Source organism: Camelina sativa, chromosome 20, assembly GCF_030686135.1.
Source record: "Camelina sativa cultivar CO46 ecotype springtype chromosome 20, ASM3068613v1".
NCBI lineage: Eukaryota > Viridiplantae > Streptophyta > Magnoliopsida > Brassicales > Brassicaceae > Camelina > Camelina sativa.
In genome coordinates, this window is record NC_141899.1 from 18,593,417 (window position 1) to 18,610,940 (window position 17,524).

A 17,524-nucleotide genomic window follows, 5' to 3' on the forward strand; every position below is an offset into this window, starting at 1 on the left:
TCTTTCTGGGTTTATCAATTTGGACTATCGCTTTTTTAAATTTAGGGCTTTTAGATTTCTTTGATATCGATTTGGAATATGTAAACTCTTTTAAATTTGGATTTATGTTCTTTTAAAACAGTTTTTAAAAGCCTCTTCAGTTTCTTTGATATCGATCCAGATTCAGATCTGATGCATTCAGATCGATAATTGTGTTTGATATGGATTTGAAATTAGTAAAGTCTTGTAAATTTGGATTTTTGTTATCTCTTGTAAAACACTTTTTGAAAGTCCCTGTTAAACCATTTGATATCAATTTTTAGATCGGTCGTAGTTGAATTATGTCGATAAAGTGTGTTGATAAGATGACTTCAGATCGATAACGTGTGATGTTGATTTTTAAAAACCCTTTTAAAACTCTTGTAAATCCGTTGAAAAGTCTAATTAAGTGTGTTTCTTTAACAGATGGCATCAACTGATTTTGAACCCCTTGCACTACCAGAACCAACATATGGTATGGGTTTAGAACCAATTGTTGGAGCAAACATATGTCAACATTCGGACTTAAGCCTAGTTGCCAAAGTTCAACATACATTAGGAAAAGCATCTTTCACGAAGCTTCAATCTTCCTTCCTTGGGCACATCATCAATCTTTCTGCCAGAGACATTGGATTTTCTGGGAAAATATTCCACTACTTGATGCTGAGAAGGCTGAAGACAAGAGGGAGAAACTTATGGTTTACAGTCGACATGCAACCTCTTCGGTTTTCCATGAGAGAGTTCTTCCTTACAACAGGTAATTATAAAGTGTTTGCAATGGTTTTAAAAACCTTTTAAAACCCTTTTAAAAACCTTTTAAAACTCTTTTAAACTCTTTTAAAACCCTTTTAAAACTCTATTGTAAAGGGTTTTTCCCGTTTTAAATGTTTTAAAACCCTTTTAAAACCCTTTTAAAACTCTTTTAAAACTTTTTTAAAACTCTTAAATGGTTTTAAAAGGGTTTTAAAAGGGTTTTTAACCTTTTTAAAACCTTTTAAAACTATTGTAAAAGGGTTTTTCCTGTTTTAGAAGTTTTTAAACCCTTTTAAAACTCTTTTAAAACCTTTTAAGAGTTTTAAAAGAGTTTTAAAAGGGATTTAAAAGGGTTTTAGAACAGTTTATATTAGGCAAAGTTTGAACAAACTAACATCATTGTTTTATTAAACATAGGGATTCAATGCGAACCTATTCATAGAGAACCAAGGAATAACGGAAAATATCCAATTAGTGAACCATATTCTTGGGCGGTGAGAGGAGATTACACTTTAACTCAACTTCAATATCGACTATTTAATGAACCAGAAGAGGGTGAAGAACCTTTGGATGACAAGGAAAAGGAATGCCTCGCTGCAGTGGTATTAACAGAAGGTATTTTGATGACACCAAATTCAACAGAGAAGATACCTCTGTCTAGGCTGAAGCATGCATCAGATTTCGAGATGTATACAGCCCAACCATGGGGCAAGGAAGCGTATAACATTCTCGCCACATGCATTCAGAAATTCGATAAAAATACTTGGTTCAAAGGTCAGTATAGTGTCAAGGGATTTCCCATGGCATTATATATATGGGCCTTGAGTGCTGTTCCAATTTTTGGTGATAAATTTGCGAGAAGATGTAATTTTTCCAGAACATTCTATCCACTGATTCTCAATTGGCAATCAAGTCGTTATGCAAGGTTTGATGATGTTGTTGAAGCTATTAAGACAGCAACTTGTGTAAGTTTTGAATTCTATTAAAAGTGTAGTTTTGATTATTCATTGGTTATCTATATTTGATGAGTTTTGTTTTGATGGATTTTGATTATTTTTGTAGGTTGAAGTCAAAACAATAATTGGAGATCCAGAAGAATATAAGCATTTGGTTGATAAAGATGACAATGATTTTGAAGAAGTTATTGGCTTCGTTATGAAAGGCTATAGGTTGAAGAAAGAAGAATGGTCTACAAGATTAGTTGATATTTACTGTGCTTTGGGAGAGTTGGGTGACAAAATGGGGGAAAAATTACCAGACTTTGAGAAACAAGAGAAAATGGAGAAAAATTTGTCAGATTCAGAAAAACTTGACATAATCCTCTTTATGTTAGATGACTTCAACAAAAGACTAGAAGCCATTGAAGAAGCTGTCAAAACCACATCAGGGAAAGATAAGGATAAAGGAGTAAGATTACAAGATCGCACCTTTTCGCATATATTCGACACTAAACTCTTTAAACTGAGGTCCTTTTTTTTCTTTTCCCTTTGCAGTCTCACGAAGATGAAGATGGACAGAATAGAAATGAAGAGGTTATAAATGAAGAGGTCAGTATCTATTTTAAAAGTTTTTCTGTTTAAAAAGTGTTTTTAACGGATTTACAGCATAACACTGATTAAAGGGCAACCATAGTGACTTAAACCTTTTAAAACCCTTTTGAAACAGAATGTAAAACCTTAAAAATGATGTTGTTATATGTTCTTTTTTTTTTGTTGCAGGCTGGCAAACAAAATGTTGATGGAGATATTGCTAGAGAAGATTTCGTAGAAAGCCAGTCTGCAGATTCTGTCCGTCCATCAAACACACAAGATGGGAGCTACGCTGCAGATGATGAAAACACTCAAAAAACTGGTGGTGATGATGGTAATTACTTTGAAGAAACACCAAAGGTACATATATCTAGTATTTTTATAAGTTCTCAAATATCCTTTTAAAAGCCTGTTGTAAACCACAATTGTTATCATCTTTGAAGGATAAATCTCCTTCTCCACGCCCTTCTACACCAAAATTTGATCTTCTTTCTGAAGAAGATGAGGATAGTGGAAAAGATAAAAGCATTGATAAAGAGAAGGGAGCAAGCAGTAAGAAGAGAGTTTTGAGAGAGAGAAAACAGGTAAATCATTAATTTTTTATATAGTTGTTATGAGTATTTTAAAAGATTTCATCAAGTAAACCAAGAAATGATGAACTGCAGAGAAAGTGTAAGCAAAGCAATGATGGTGATGATGATGTTATGAACAGAAAAGAGGTTAGTAACTAGTTGTATAATGTTTTACATTTTATTAAATGTTTTACAAAAAATTGTGATTTTCTTGAGGCACTACAGAGTAAGAAGCGTAAACCAAGTGACAACCCAGATGCTGATATTCAAGCTAGAGAAGGGGTATGTATCTAACTTAATTATTTATTTCTATGAGATATTTAAAATGTTTTCCAGTGTATCGATATAGAGTGCAAAATTTTTTTGTTTTGTAAAGCCACAGAAAAAAAAGATTAAATCTGATGATGTTAGTGGTGTGCAAAGAAAAAGCGAACGAAATACAATTCCTTCTATTCACACTCAGCCGCCTTACACGGCCGAGAAGAAGAAGGACCCAATACTTTATCCTTTTTCCAAAGTTGATAAGACCCGGTTAGATGTATTTAGTGACTGGAAGAATTCAAGGAAAGCAAAGTAAGTTTTAGTTTCTAGCAACAAAAGTAAAAGTTCAATTAGTCTTTTAACAGATGTATTCATGGTTTTGAAAGTATTCTTGATTATTCTGTTTATTTTTCGATGTAGGCAACTAACAATTCTGGGTAAAAAAGTTGATGCCAAGTGGTTCACAACACTAGAGACGCCAGGGAAGTCGTTAACAACAATGGTATGATAACAAAGCTTAAGGTTTTACAAATGTGTTGTTAACGTTTCATGGGGTTTTAAAAAGGTTTTAAAAATGTTTTAAAGAGTTTTAAAAGGGTTTTTAAAAGTGTTTACAAGAGGTTTAAAAGGTTTTAAAAGGAATTAAAATATGTCTTTTAAGCGTTTTCAAAGATTTACAATGTGTTTAAATTGGTTTACAAGATGATGTGTGACCGGGTCTGAACTTATTTATATGAGTTATTTGACAACAAGACTTGTTCTAATCTGTTTTTTGTTGTTGTTTAGCATGTTGATACAGTTGTGAAGTTGTTAAGCAGAAGAGAAGAAAGTCATCCGCACTTCTATAAAAGCAAATCATTGACGTTGGCTGAAACTTCTTTTTTGAGAGAGATTGATGAATATTACTCAATATTCGTTGACAACAAAGATGAATATGAGTTCCCTGAAGAAGGATTCAGTCAACTCTTCAAGGAAGCACCTACAAACAAAATACTGGCGCCAATGTTGGTTAAGGAAAGGCTTTGGATGCCATTGATGATCAATTTGGAGAAGAAGGAGATGATTATCTACGACTTGGGCAAGCATTTCTACACCAACAAAATTAAAGACAAACAGGTGGGTGCATATGCTGTTGCAATGCCTTATATTGCCCAGAAGAAGTTTGGGATGAAAAATGATACAAAGAAATCTCCGTTCATAATCAGTATTATAAATTGCATACCTCAGGTAAATACTGTTGAGCTTGTTTTCTAGTTTTTTGATATGGTCTCTGTAAATACTTTGGACTCTTCACTTTGTTTTTTCTTGATAGGTTGATAAGATTGAAGATAGTGGTGTCTTCATGCTGAAGACAATCGAATGTTTGGCTATGAGCATAACAACACATGGCAATCTTAAAAATGAGTCAATTGGTGATTTACGGAAGAAAATGGCGGTTGATATCTTTGCAGGTCAGTGTAGGTTTTTACATGGTTATTTAAACTGGTTTTAGATGGGTTAACAACTTTTGTATTGCAATGTATTTTAAATGGTTCTAACATCAATTATATTATATTTGCAGAATTACAAAATGACTAGGATAATGGAAGTTTGCATCTTGCTGGTATATGAACGTGATCGCAGGAATGGTGCTTTAGATTATTGCATCAAGAACAATATTATTGCATCAAGAACAATATTATTGCATCAAGAACAATATTATAACTTAACATATTCTAAAAATATGTTAAGTTACTCCTTTTATATATATACTTCGTTTAAGATTAAGTATTTACAATGAAGTTTAAAACGTTGTTTATCATTTCCGAATCCTTTTAAAAACTTTTTAAAACTTTTGTAAATCCTATAAAATTTATTGAAATACCCAAAAAAATCCCTTTTAATCCTTTTAAAATACGTTTTAAAACACTTGTAAATCCTTTAAAATCATTGAAATACCCAAAAAATCCATTTTAATCCTTTTAAAATACGTTTTAAAACACTTTTAAATCCTTTAAAATCATTGAAATACCCAAAAAAAAACCCCTTTTAACCTTTTAAAACGCTTGTAAAAACTTTTAAATGGTTTTAATACTATATTTTAAATGATTTTACAATGTTTTTGTATAATAAGGGTGAAAGCCCTAGGCCTAGGCCCAAATAGTAAAATATAACCTCCACTCCCCCCCCCCTTATCAATTGTCCCTAAAAACTAGGGTTTCTCTTTCAAAAAGTACAGTTTTCCGTCTGGGAGGTTGAATGCGCGAAATTCACTCAAATCTGTATTTGCTTAAATTGGGTTCTCGATTTCGTCGGATTGCAGTCACGAAATCGTCGGATTGAAAGTAGAAGTCGGCTGATTGGGTACGCGAGGACTTCAAATTGCAATTTCTCTTTGTCGAATTACGGACTCTTCTTCTTCCTCGTTTTTCCTCTCAGTCCTCTATTCCAATTCGTCGTCTCTTCTTCTCCCTTTTGTAAGTTTGGTTTGGAATTTAATTTTGACTTCAATTTCTATTTCAATATGAAATTTTATGATGTTTTGGTGAACTCGGAATACGAAGGTTGGAAATTTATCAATGTCTTTAAAAAGTTTTAAATTGGTTTTAAAATAGGATTTATAAGGGATATTGGGTGCATGCCTTGAATATGTTCTCTGTAAACAATGTTGACAGGTTTTGCGATATGAGTAATTTTGAAGATTCCGCGAAGAAACTGTGCTTTCCAAAAAGATTAATCACGCCAGGCACAGAGGGAGATACATTAGAAAGAGTTACTAAATATTCTTCAGAGCAAGCTGTTTTGGCGAGTGTAAAGAATGCATTAAAAATAAAAGAGTTCCAGCAGTTAGAGAAGTCTTTCTTGGGTCCAATTATAGAATTTGTTAATCGGAAAAATATCAAGTTCTCGAGTCAACTGGTCCACCACTTACTACAGAGGAGGATTTTGTCTGCGAAAAACGAGCTCTGGTTTGCATTTGATGATCAACCTATGCGATTTTCGCTAAGGGAATTCGTCATTACAACAGGCTTTCCCGTAGGCACTGTTCCATCAGGTACTGTTACATCGAAAAAAGATTTGTGGATGAATGATAAAATGACCTGCAAACGTCTTCTTGATACTTTGAAAGTTAAAGGGAAAGACATGAAATCTGAGGAAAGAATTAGATTAGGTGCTTTGATACTAGTGGAGGGGATATTGATAGCTCAAAATCCAGTAGTTCAAATTCCCTTAAAGAATTTGCTGAGAGCCAGTAGTTTTGAGAATTTCTGTAAGTATCCTTGGGGTGAAATTGCTTACGAATCATTAGTGAGAGATGTGAAACAAATGACTGTGGGAACGTTGGCAAAGAAACAGTATGGAATGGCTGGCTTTCCATTTGCAATCCAAATCTGGTTGTTATCTTCAGTTCGACAGCTAGGGGAACATTTTGGTGTTAGGGAAAGCATTTCAAGCCAAAATCAACATCTCCCACTGATCTTGCAATGGCAAAAGACATCTTCCCCAAGATTCAATGAAATAAAATTTGTTTTCGAGTCTTGCAAGGTACCATTACTTCTCTAGAACTATTTTTTTTTTTTGTTTTCCAACAGTTTTAAAACACATTGTAAAACCTTTTTAAAAAAATGTTAGTAATGTAATTTAGATCTAGAGTTATAAAAGAGTTTTAAAAGGTTTTAAATATCTGTATAAGATTTTTGAGATATAATATGAATCAATTTATCTTTGCAGTTTGAAGTGAAAACAATTGTCGGTGATCCCGATGAATATAGCCATTTGGTTATGCCACCGAATGATGAAGACAAGGATTTCGACGAAGTTGTTAAACTTGTAATCCAAGGCTATAGGATGACTAAGGAGGAATGGATTCAAGGATTTATTCAAGATGAAAAAGGAGAAAAAAATCAAAAAAAGCTTGTGAGAGAAGCTGCAGGGCCATTCTTGAATCAAACTAACAAAAAAAAAAGAATATCTTTTAGTGAGAAAATTGACATGATTTTAAAAACATGTCAACTTACTCACAAAAGATTAGTGAGACTGGAGAATCATGTGGGGATCACTACTGCTGCTTCAACACCACAGTGGGAATCAAGGGCATTTCAAGAAGAAGAAGTACCAGCCTCGGCAACTGCATTTCAAGAAGAGGAAGTACCAGCCTCTACAACTGCATTTGAAGAAGAGGAAGTACCAGCTTCTGCAACTGCTTTCCAAGAAGAGGAAGTACCAGCCTCTGCAACTGCTTTCCAAGAAGAGGAAGTACCAGCCTCTGCAACTGCTTTCCAAGAAGAGGAAGTACAAGCCTCTGCCACTTCATTTCAAGAAGAGGAAGTACGAGCCTCTGCCCCCGATTTTGAAGAAGAGGATGTACCAGCTTCTCAAAGTGAATTTGTAAGTGAAATAAAAACTTAATTCCTTTTAAAATCATTTTAAAAAGTATTTTAAAGAGCTTTTAACAAAATCATATAAACGTTTTCAAAGGTTTTGCTAGTGTTTTAAATGTATTAAACAAAATTTACAACATTTCTAGGTATCTAAAGAAGATAATCAACATGAGAAACAAACTGACTTGAGAGGGGACCCAAGTGTTATTCCTGAAGAAAAAACCCAGGATACTAATGAAAATGATCCACAAGAAGAGGATATGAATAATGATAAGGTATGTGTTACTTGAATATGATCGACAAATTTTAAATACCTTGTAAAAACATATTTGAAAATAATTTACATATGGTTAAAAAAAAATATCATTATTTATGCAGGATGAGAAGCCTAACAGTGCTGATAATGTATACTCAAGCCAAGAAGAAGCGTACACTATTATATCGGATGACGAAGAGTGTATTAATATTTCAGATACTGATGAAGGGCCAAGCCAAGAAGAAGCTCCCACTCAACAAGAAGACCAAAGCCAACAAGAAGCTCCCACTCAACAAGAAGACCCAAGCCAACAACAATATCACACCAGCCAGGAAATGGGCAGTTGTAAGTTGTTGAAGTCTTTATTATAAATGATTTTCCCTGTTGAAAAATGACATATAATATTTTGTTTCTTTTGTTTGTATTAGTGCAAACACCTACTACGCAGGAGAACAATTTAAGTTACGAAGAAATAAAACAAATCGAGGAAGTAATAACTTCTTGGACGAAGACCAAGGACATCAGAACTATGCTTTCGTCAATTGATAACATAAGTTTGAAAAAATCATATACTTGTTATCATAGGTGTTAAGCATTAATTAAATTTGGATGTTCTACATTGTAGTATCTTTGGCAAGGGAATAAGTGGGAAAAAGTCTATGCCATGGATTTGATTACTAAAGAAGATGTAAAAAAAGTAACAAGGAAGGCAATATTACTTCTTCATCCTGACAAAATTCCTAAAGATGTTACTCCACAAATGAGATACCTTGGTACCAGAATGTTTACAAAATTAAAGGTCAGTGAACCTCGACTTTTGTTGGATTTTATGCACATTTTACAGTTATTTAATATTAACTTATATTTTTGTTTTCTTTTGCAGGAGTACAAGGACAAATACGTAGGTTAAGGAATTTGGCATCTTGCTGGTCGCATCAAGAAGAATAATGGCATAGTATTTCAATGTTTAGTTTGCAAGTAGATTTTTTAAAATTGTCTTTTTAATGTTATGTTATTTTTTTCGCTTGTAAAACTTTTTAAATGGTTTTAATCCTATAAACAGTTTAATTAAACATGAGTAGTTTGTTCAAACTTGCCTAATATACGAGGTTATTGCTTAAAAAACTGTTTTTAAAAACCTTTTAAAAGGGTTTTAAAACCTTTTAAAAGGTTAAATCTTCTAAAACGGGTTAATATTCTTTTAAGTTTTAAGGGTTTAAAAGGTTTCAAGAGAGCTTTAAAAGATGAAAAACCTTTTTGAGGGTTTAAAACCTTTTAAAACGAGTTTTAAACCTTGTATAATCTTTTAAAAAGAGGTTTTAGAAGTTTTTGAAAACTTTTTTAACATCTTTTAAAAACCATTTAAAAATTATTGCTGTTATATAAACGTGATCACATCAAGAAGAATATTGAATAGAATAGTATTTCAATGTTTAGTTTGCAAGTATATTTTTAAAAAATAGTTGTTTTAATGTTAAGTTATTTCTTATTGCTTGTAAAACCTTTTAAATGGTGTTAATGCTATAAATGGTGTTAAACTGTTTATAGGTTTTAAAAGGTTTTAAAAACCTTTTAAATCTTTTAAAAGGTTAAATCTTCTAAAACGGGTTAAAATTATTTTATGCTTAAAAAGGTTTTAAAAGGTTTTAAGAGAGCTTTAAAAGTGTTAAAAACCTTTTAAAACCTTTTAGATGGTTTTATAACCTTTTAAACCCTTTAAACCTTTAAGATTATATCTTGTTTTTAGAAATTTTAAAAGGTTTTACAAATGGTTTATAATGATATATATCAATTTGGTTTGCTTTTTTAAAAGCTTTACAAGTTGTTTCTAATATTAAAACAGTAAACTCTGAATAAAATATTTATTAAAATAGAATTTACAAGAGCAGAGACTGAAATGTTTTATTAAAAAGAACAAAAACAAGATAAATTATTCAATAGTTCTTAAAAATAGATATGAACTATTTCAGTTTCCTCTCCCAGCATATTTATTAGTCATCTCTCTAGCCATAGCTTCAAACCTTCTCCTATCAGATTTGTAGAGGTTGGCAAGATATTCAATGGTCTGTCCCTCATCATTGACCTCTGGTTCAATCAACTTCTCCACTAATTCCTTGAAAAGCTTAACAATGGACATGGGAGACCAAGAGTCGCGCCTCAACACTTTTAGGTAAATGCCTCCATTATCTGATACATTTGGGTGGCAAATTCTTGTGATGAAAATAACCTGCATTATCAAGAAATTTTAATTAAAAAACTATTGAGTTGCTGCAAAAAAGGAGTCCTAATAATCATGCTTGCTAAAATAAAAAGGAGTATAATCAAAAATAGATACCTTGGGGGGACTTCTTGGGTAATCAGGTGGAAAAGTAACCTTAAGTTTAAACACTCCCCCTTCATAAGGAGTATTCACCGGTCCGATTAGAGTAGCCTCACAACGGAAAATGTCGTCATCAACAGTTACTAAAAAAAAGGCAAACACTCAATCTCTTTTATCCTTAACAGTAACACAAATCTACTCTGAAGATGCATGTGTTTACCTGCTGTGATGTTTGGCGAAAGATCCCTGTTCAGACATCTCAGATCAGTCTTTATAAGGCTTGAAGCAGGACGACGGGCCATTTCAGACGGATTAGAGGAAGAATGTAAATAGAGTTTTCGAGAATGATTTAGGAGACAAAGGTTTGATTTTTCGAATCTGAGAGATGATTGAGGAGTTATCGTGAGACAAAAAGTATATATAATAGGCGAAGCGTCGCTTTGGTTTACAAAAAGTACCCATTCAACGCTTAATTAAAACCGAACCAAAGCGACGCTTCGCTTAATACCCCTTCAATAAATTAACCCTTCGAAATCTTATCCATTAAAATCTTACCCCTTCAAAACTTACCCCTTCGCTGTTTCCAAGTGACTCTTCGCATATTACCCCTTCAATCTTCTTCCACAAAAAAAACTTAAGCGATTCGAAATCAAAATTTGAAATCTTCTCTATCTGTTCAAATCATCTAAAATCGTTGGAGTGTTTTGCTTGGTGTTTGATTACGAAGCAGTGAAGGAGACTGAAGATGGTGAAATCATAAGAAATTTAGGGTTTTTGCAGTGAGAGAGAAGAGAGAGAGAGATGAAGAAGTGTAAGAGGAAGGGGAAGGGGAAGGGGAAGGGGAAGAGAGAGAGAGTGTGGCGACTTGATTTTTACAAGAGTATATATATATATATGGTTTTTAATCGTTGTAGGGTTTTACAAGAGTATATATGGTTTTTAACATGTTTTAAAAGGGTTTTAACATGTTTTAAAAGGTTTTACAAGTTGTTTTAAAAGGTATATATATGCTTTTTAATCGGTGTAGAGTTTTACAAGAGTATGTATGGTTTTTAACATGTTTTAAAATATTTTACAAGTTGTTTGTAAATGATTTTAAAACAGTACGACTTGCTATTTTAAAAGGCATTACAAGTTGTTTTGAGAAAATGGAGTTTACAACACCACAGACTGAAAGTATTTTATTAAAAAGAACAAATTCAAGTTGAATTAAAGAGAGAGAGAGAGTTAGATAGCTGCAACACAACTAGATTTGTTGTGTCCACACTGACCGCACCTACTGCATTTGTATTGTTTTGAATTTGTCTTAGCCTTTCCATATTCCCATGCACTAGCTATTCTCTTTTTCTTTCGCCTGCCACTAGGTATACGAGTAGAAGGTGGCCGAATAGAAGAACTAACACTCTCTGGAATCTCCCAATACTCCATATCACCTACTGGGTGAATGCTCTCTGAATATGCTAAACGCCATCTGTAAAATAAAAAAGAGGAAGATAAGACTAATATAACTTTGATAAACCTTTGAAAAACCTTGTAAAACCTTTTTTAAACTGTTTATAAACCTTTTAAATAACTTATAAAACCTTTTGAAACCTTTTAAAACATTGTAAAAACCCTGTCGGATCCGTTACTTTAGCAACCTTTTAAAGACCTTATTAAAGAAGAGAGTTATAACCTTTCAGTGGAATGATAATCATCAACAAACATGTTTTCATTGAGATTGACATGTGTTGCAGCAGCAATTCCATGTGCACAAGGGAATTTGTCAATATCAAACATACAGCATGTGCATTTCCTTGTGTCCAAATTCACCATATATGTCTTTAAAGCTGCTTTAACCTCGAAGATATTTTCATTTACTTGACTAACTTCAAGCCAGCGGTAGTATTATTATAAGATTCATTCATCTTATTCCCAACTTTTGTAGTAACAGCATATGGATGTCGACAGCTCTCCTCACGTCGTTCATTAAACCACCTAGTCAAAATAGACCTGATTGTATCAAACAGGCAGACAATTGGATATTCACGAGTCTCTTTTAACCTGGAGTTAAAGGACTCGGCACAATTAGATGTCATAATGTTGTACCGGTTAGAAGGAGAATATGCACGTGACCATTTCCTAATATCAGCTTGCCAAAGATATTCTCCAAGAACCGGATCACCATTGGAAATTTGAGTGAACAAATAATCAAAATCATACTGAGTGTAAGCTCTTGAAGCATCATGAACAACTGGAAGAAGAGAAGCAGAAGCTCTAAATCGTGTTTCCAGGTTCTTTTGCAAGTGGAAAGTGCAGATCCCATGATGAGCATGTACATAATTTACTGATAGCGCAGTTGCAATTGAAGAAGCCCGATCAGACACAAAAACTAGATCCTCTTCATCAGGAATAATAGTCTTCAAACACCGCAAAAACCAATCCCATGATGCATCATTCTCAGAATCAACAACAGCAAAAGCAATAGGATACAACTGAAAATTACCATCCTGAGCTGATGCAGCAAGCAAAGTTCCCTTATATTTTGATTTCAAATGGGCGCCATCAATAGAAATAACTTTTCTCATCAACTTAAAGCCTCTAATTGATGCACCAAAAGCCAGAAAACCATATCTAAACTTATTATCAGAATCAGCTTTGATGTAAGTGATAGTACCTGGATTCTTCTTTTCTATCATGTGAAACCAACTCGGTAAAACCTCATAACTATCAGCAGGTATACCCCTAGCAAGTTCTGATGCATGTTCTTGAGCTCTCCATGCTTTTGAGTACGAGACACCAACTCCATGGTCATTCCTAAAAATTTCCATGAGCTGTTTGGGTCTGAGAGGAAGCTTTCCTCCTGCAAAATGGTTACTAACCAAACCAGCCAAAGTCCTTGCAGTTGCTTGGCGATGATTAACATTCCTTAAAGCAGAGTCACAGCTGTGCTGACTACTATACTTTCGAACAACAAAGCTATCTGATGCTTTAGCCTTAGTTGCAAGTAGCCTCCAACTACATTTTTCATCAATACATTTAAGAACATACCTCTTGTTGTCTGAGTTAAAAGTATGAAACTCAAAACTGTGCTTGACTGCATACATCCGCATCTGACTTCTCATTTCTGTTTTGTCTTTGAATAACTTTCCACAAAACAGTGAATCAACATCGATTAGACCAGTTGAGTGTGAAGAACAAGATGGATACCCAACAGAGGTTGTCATGTTACGAGGAACACCCTCGACATATGAATTTGGTATTGGTTGATCCTGAAAGTACAAATAAATGGTTTTTTAAAAGGTTTTACAAGTTATTTAAAAGGATTTACAAGTTATTTATAAGGTTTTACAAGTTATTTCAAAGGATTTAATAAGGTTTACAACCGTTTTCAAAAGGTTTTTTAAAGTGTTTAAATGTAAGTTACCTTAGTATGAGTAGAAGTAAAATCATCAGAATTGCCAGTATATTGACTTGAAGAAGCAACAGGAGAACAATAAAAACGAGGAACACCCTCGACATATGGATTTGGTATTGGTTGACCCTGAAAGTACAAATCAATGGTTATTTAAAAGGTTTTACAAGTTATTTAAAAGGTTTTACAAGTTATTTCAAAGGATTTAATAAGGTTTACAACCGTTTTCAAAAGGGTTTTTAAAGTGTTTAAATGTAAGTTACCTGAGTATGAGTAGCAGTAAAATCATCAGAAGTGCCAGTATATTGACTTGAAGAAGCAGCAGGAGGATCACTCTCGACATATGGATTTGGTATTGGTTGACCCTGAAAGTACAAATCAATGGTTTTTTAAAAAGATTTTACAAGTGATTTCAGAGGATTTAATAAGGTTTACAGTTTTTAATAAGGTTTACAACTGTTTTCAAAGGTTTTTAAAACGGGTTGAAAAGACAATAAAAACATTTATACCATTGTAAATTACCCGAGTATGAGTATAAACATCAATAACATTCCCAACTAACAGATTTGAGCTTGTTTGATCCTGAAAGGATTTGTAAAGTATTTAAAACGTTTTACAAGTGTTTTCAAAGAATTTTATAAGGTTTTGTAAGCAATAAATAATTTAAAATTCTAAAGTAGAAAGTTACCTGAGTAACAGCAGTAACACTCTCAATAAAAGGAGTAGATCTAGGTTGACCCTGATAAAGAAACATTACTCAAATCAGTTACTTTTCTAAAACAATATTAGAAAGAACAAGAGAATGAGTTTACTAAAAATACCTGCTCTACAATCTCACAAAAATCCTCAACAGTAACACATAGATGAAGAACTCCTCCACTTTGTGCATATTTGAGTTTAAAAGCTTCAAGCTGCCTGTCATTTCTAATAAAGATAGGAATACTACCTATAGTAGAAGACTTAGCAGGCAATGAATAACTTAGCTTTAAACATTGTGCCTGAATATCAATGTCAAAATCTTCTAATAGAATTTTTACCAACTCACTAAATCTAGTATTCTCATCAATGTTAATCAAAGAAGCTCCCCTTTCATTATCAATCTCAAATTCCCAATGAATGTTGTTGTTCAACTTCCACAAACCACATACTGAATACAATTCAATCATTTGTACACCCAAACAAAACCTGAGAAAACAAACCAATAAAACTACATTAAAAGAAGAGAGATCCGAACAACTATATCAAAGAATAACAGTAGATGTCCAAAGATCTAATAAAGGACATTATTATCACGAACAGATCTAAAAGAGCATGTGTTAAGACCTAAAAAAATTCTGACATCAAATTTGAAATCGAAACAACAATCTAATAGCTAACACAAAATTGAAATTGAAATCAAAACAAAAATATAGAAACAAGCTTACACGATGGGAGAAAAAGACCTAAAAATTTTCAATTTATAACGGCGGAGGAGAGATTTGCTTTATAAGACCTAAAAATTCAATTGCTCAATACGATGGGAGAAGAAGAGACGAAGACGAAGACGATGGGAGAAACAATGATAACGGCGGAGGAGAGATCCGACCGGAGAAGGAGAGATGTCTCCGGAGAAGAAGAGACGAAGACGAAGACGAAGACGAAGAAGGTCGACAGCGAAGGAAGGTATAATTATAAAACAAGGGCAAAAATGTCTTTAAAAAATAATGGAAGGGTATAATTAAAAATGATCATCAAATGGGGTATTATTAAAAAGGGGTATCAAAGAAAGGACATTAGTAACAAATTCTCAAAAAAAATTTACCTTACTTTCACGAATTTAAATTTTATATAAAAAATATTTTGCATATGCTGTGATACGGATTACTACCTAGTTTTTACTTATTTTCGATTCTTACAAGTATTATATTCGGATCCGAATATCCAATTCCAAATCCCCAAATATACACATTTGACATTGGAGAAACTCATAATCCTTTAAAGGATAATTTTTTTTCTTAGGATATTACGATTTCCGATAAATTCATGGAAATGAACTTTAGAAATTAAGGTATCTTGGCGTTTTAGTACGTTTTGATAACTTAATTAGATTAGTAGTCACTTTACTATTTAAAATTAGAAAAATACTCGTTTATCACTGTTACACTAATAGAATGAAGTGTGTAATAGAGAGTTGAGTGTATTGGGTAAATGACCAAAAAGGGTTTAATTGTTTTTTTTTTCTTTGTCTTCCTTCTCCCTCGTTTCTCTCTCTTTTCTTTCCAGTTCACTGACTAATAACACAAATAAATAACGTCGACAGTCCCACACAGATTCGAAGCTCAACCGTCTCACCCATTTAGGCGCCTAAGAAGCACTAGATGAAGGTGATGGTCTATCTATGTTGCATGAAATCGTCGGAGATATGTCGATTCCCGCTCCGAAATCGGAAACAGGAGCAGAATCGTCCAGAATCGCCGGAATCGGTTTAAAATCGATGTGAAACCGTAATATTCCGAGTGGGATGCGTGGGGAAGTAGTTAGGAAGCGTCGCTAGACTTGGTAATGATCGGAAAAAAAATCTGGAAAAAGTGCAGAGAACGGCGGTTAGGGTTTTATGGGAGGAAGATGACCCTTCAATAAAATTACAAATTTGCCCTTGTATGTTTAGGAATCTATCAAATATGCTGGATGGCTTAATCCGTACACAAATATTGCTGAATAGTTTAAATCGTACACTACTATTGTTGGACCGTTTAAATCTATCAAACATGAATGATTTAAACCGTACACAAATATAGATATATATACATATACATATACATAATATATGTTTTAATAACTTTTATTTGAAATCAAGGTGGTGTTTATAATTTTCTAAATATAATTAAGCTATATAAATATGTAATTGATCTTTATTGTCAAATGTTATTGTGGCATAGCGGTCTCATCTTGAATGTATCTATCTCTCCAACTGTGTTCAAATCCTTGTTGTTACTTATTTTTAATTTTCTCGCTGAACTTAATTAAAGGGTAAAAACGTAATTATCACTAATCTTCTTTCTTCCCCACTACAAACCCTAAGTTCGCCGCTGATTTCTCTGTTTTTTTTTTTTTACAACATCTTCTCAATTTGTTTTTCTATTTTTAATTGAGTTGTGGGACTCCAACATCTTCTCACGGTTTCGTCTACCTAATCATGATGCTGAAGAGAATCCCCAAGTTGGATCGGACTAACCCCATCATGATCCCTCTTCCTCATCCCCTCATCGATCTCGCCGCCAAAAATTCGCCGGAGCTCTGACTTATCATCGACGACAAACACAAGAATGAAATCACAAAGGAAGCGGCTTTGAAGATGTTAACGATAAATCAATAACGCGACCAAACGAAAATGATTCGATAAAAGAAAACGATAAACGATTACAACGTTCACAACAAACGCAGCAACGTCATCTCACCAGCAAGAATCTCAGAGAGAGAAACCGGCTAAACGATGAGGAAAGTTCCAGAGACTCTAACAAATTCAGATACTTTTTGGCATAAAGAAAATACTGAGCTAAACATGTGCTCATATACTCCTTAACGTCGGTTAACAAACAGAACGTAGCCGCCTTATTCTTCCGTGACGATGACACGTCACTTCCGTTAACGTCCTCCTTGCTTTAGCCTCACGTGCTTCTTCTTCATTCTTCATCTCCACTGTACACGTGCAGGCTCACGATTCCCTACATCACAGCTCCCCTGTTCGGAGAACCTTGTCCACAAGGTTCAAATGCAGGATACTTGCGTTGCAGGTCAAACAAGAACTCCCAGGTCGCTTCTTCAACGGATTCATTAGACCACTGCACAAGAACCTTGGTAGCTGCGCGACCTCTCCTCTTCACCATCTTGCGGTCCAGAATAAGTACAGGCTCCCTAACGAACACATCAGAAACCACAGACGGCAATTGAGTCGAAGTGTGCACGTTTCCAACTGCTGCTTTCAACTGAGAAACATGAAAGACCGGGTGAATGAGAGATCCGTCAGGGAGCAGCAGTTTATACGCGACCTTACCACAGCGATCAATAACCTTGTACGGTC

General features: G+C 33.9%; 1 protein-coding gene and 2 pseudogenes across 1 annotated transcript; 1 reads left to right on the forward strand and 2 right to left on the reverse strand.

The window, feature by feature from the left end:
* The first annotated feature begins 444 nt into the window (after positions 1 to 444).
* Positions 445 to 4,894, forward strand: LOC104772618 (uncharacterized). The gene is made up of 13 exons (XM_087503862.1): positions 445 to 775; positions 1,189 to 1,736; positions 1,834 to 2,178; positions 2,265 to 2,318; positions 2,490 to 2,660; positions 2,744 to 2,881; positions 2,930 to 3,019; positions 3,098 to 3,154; positions 3,249 to 3,445; positions 3,554 to 3,635; positions 3,920 to 4,360; positions 4,446 to 4,584; positions 4,695 to 4,894. Exons 1-13 carry the CDS (start codon positions 445 to 447, stop codon positions 4,709 to 4,711), a joined length of 2,610 nt encoding a protein of 869 aa, XP_087359988.1. The 3' UTR covers positions 4,712 to 4,894.
* Positions 4,895 to 9,716: 4,822 nt separating this feature from the next.
* Positions 9,717 to 10,372, reverse strand: LOC104789091 (ubiquitin-conjugating enzyme E2 4 pseudogene; annotated as a pseudogene).
* Positions 10,373 to 11,297: 925 nt separating this feature from the next.
* On the reverse strand, positions 11,298 to 13,302 carry LOC147919143 (uncharacterized; annotated as a pseudogene).
* Between the last annotated feature and the right edge of the window lie 4,222 nt (positions 13,303 to 17,524).

Excerpts from the sequence above, each read along its gene's own strand:
- LOC104772618 (XM_087503862.1), top strand. The coding sequence starts at position 445 with ATGGCATCAACTGATTTTGAACCCCTTGCACTACCAGAACCAACATAT. Across the intron at positions 1,737-1,833 it reads CTATTAAGACAGCAACTTGT|GTTGAAGTCAAAACAATAAT; the intron begins GTAAGTTTTGAA and ends TTATTTTTGTAG. Across the intron at positions 3,020-3,097 it reads ATGTTATGAACAGAAAAGAG|AGTAAGAAGCGTAAACCAAG; the intron begins GTTAGTAACTAG and ends GAGGCACTACAG.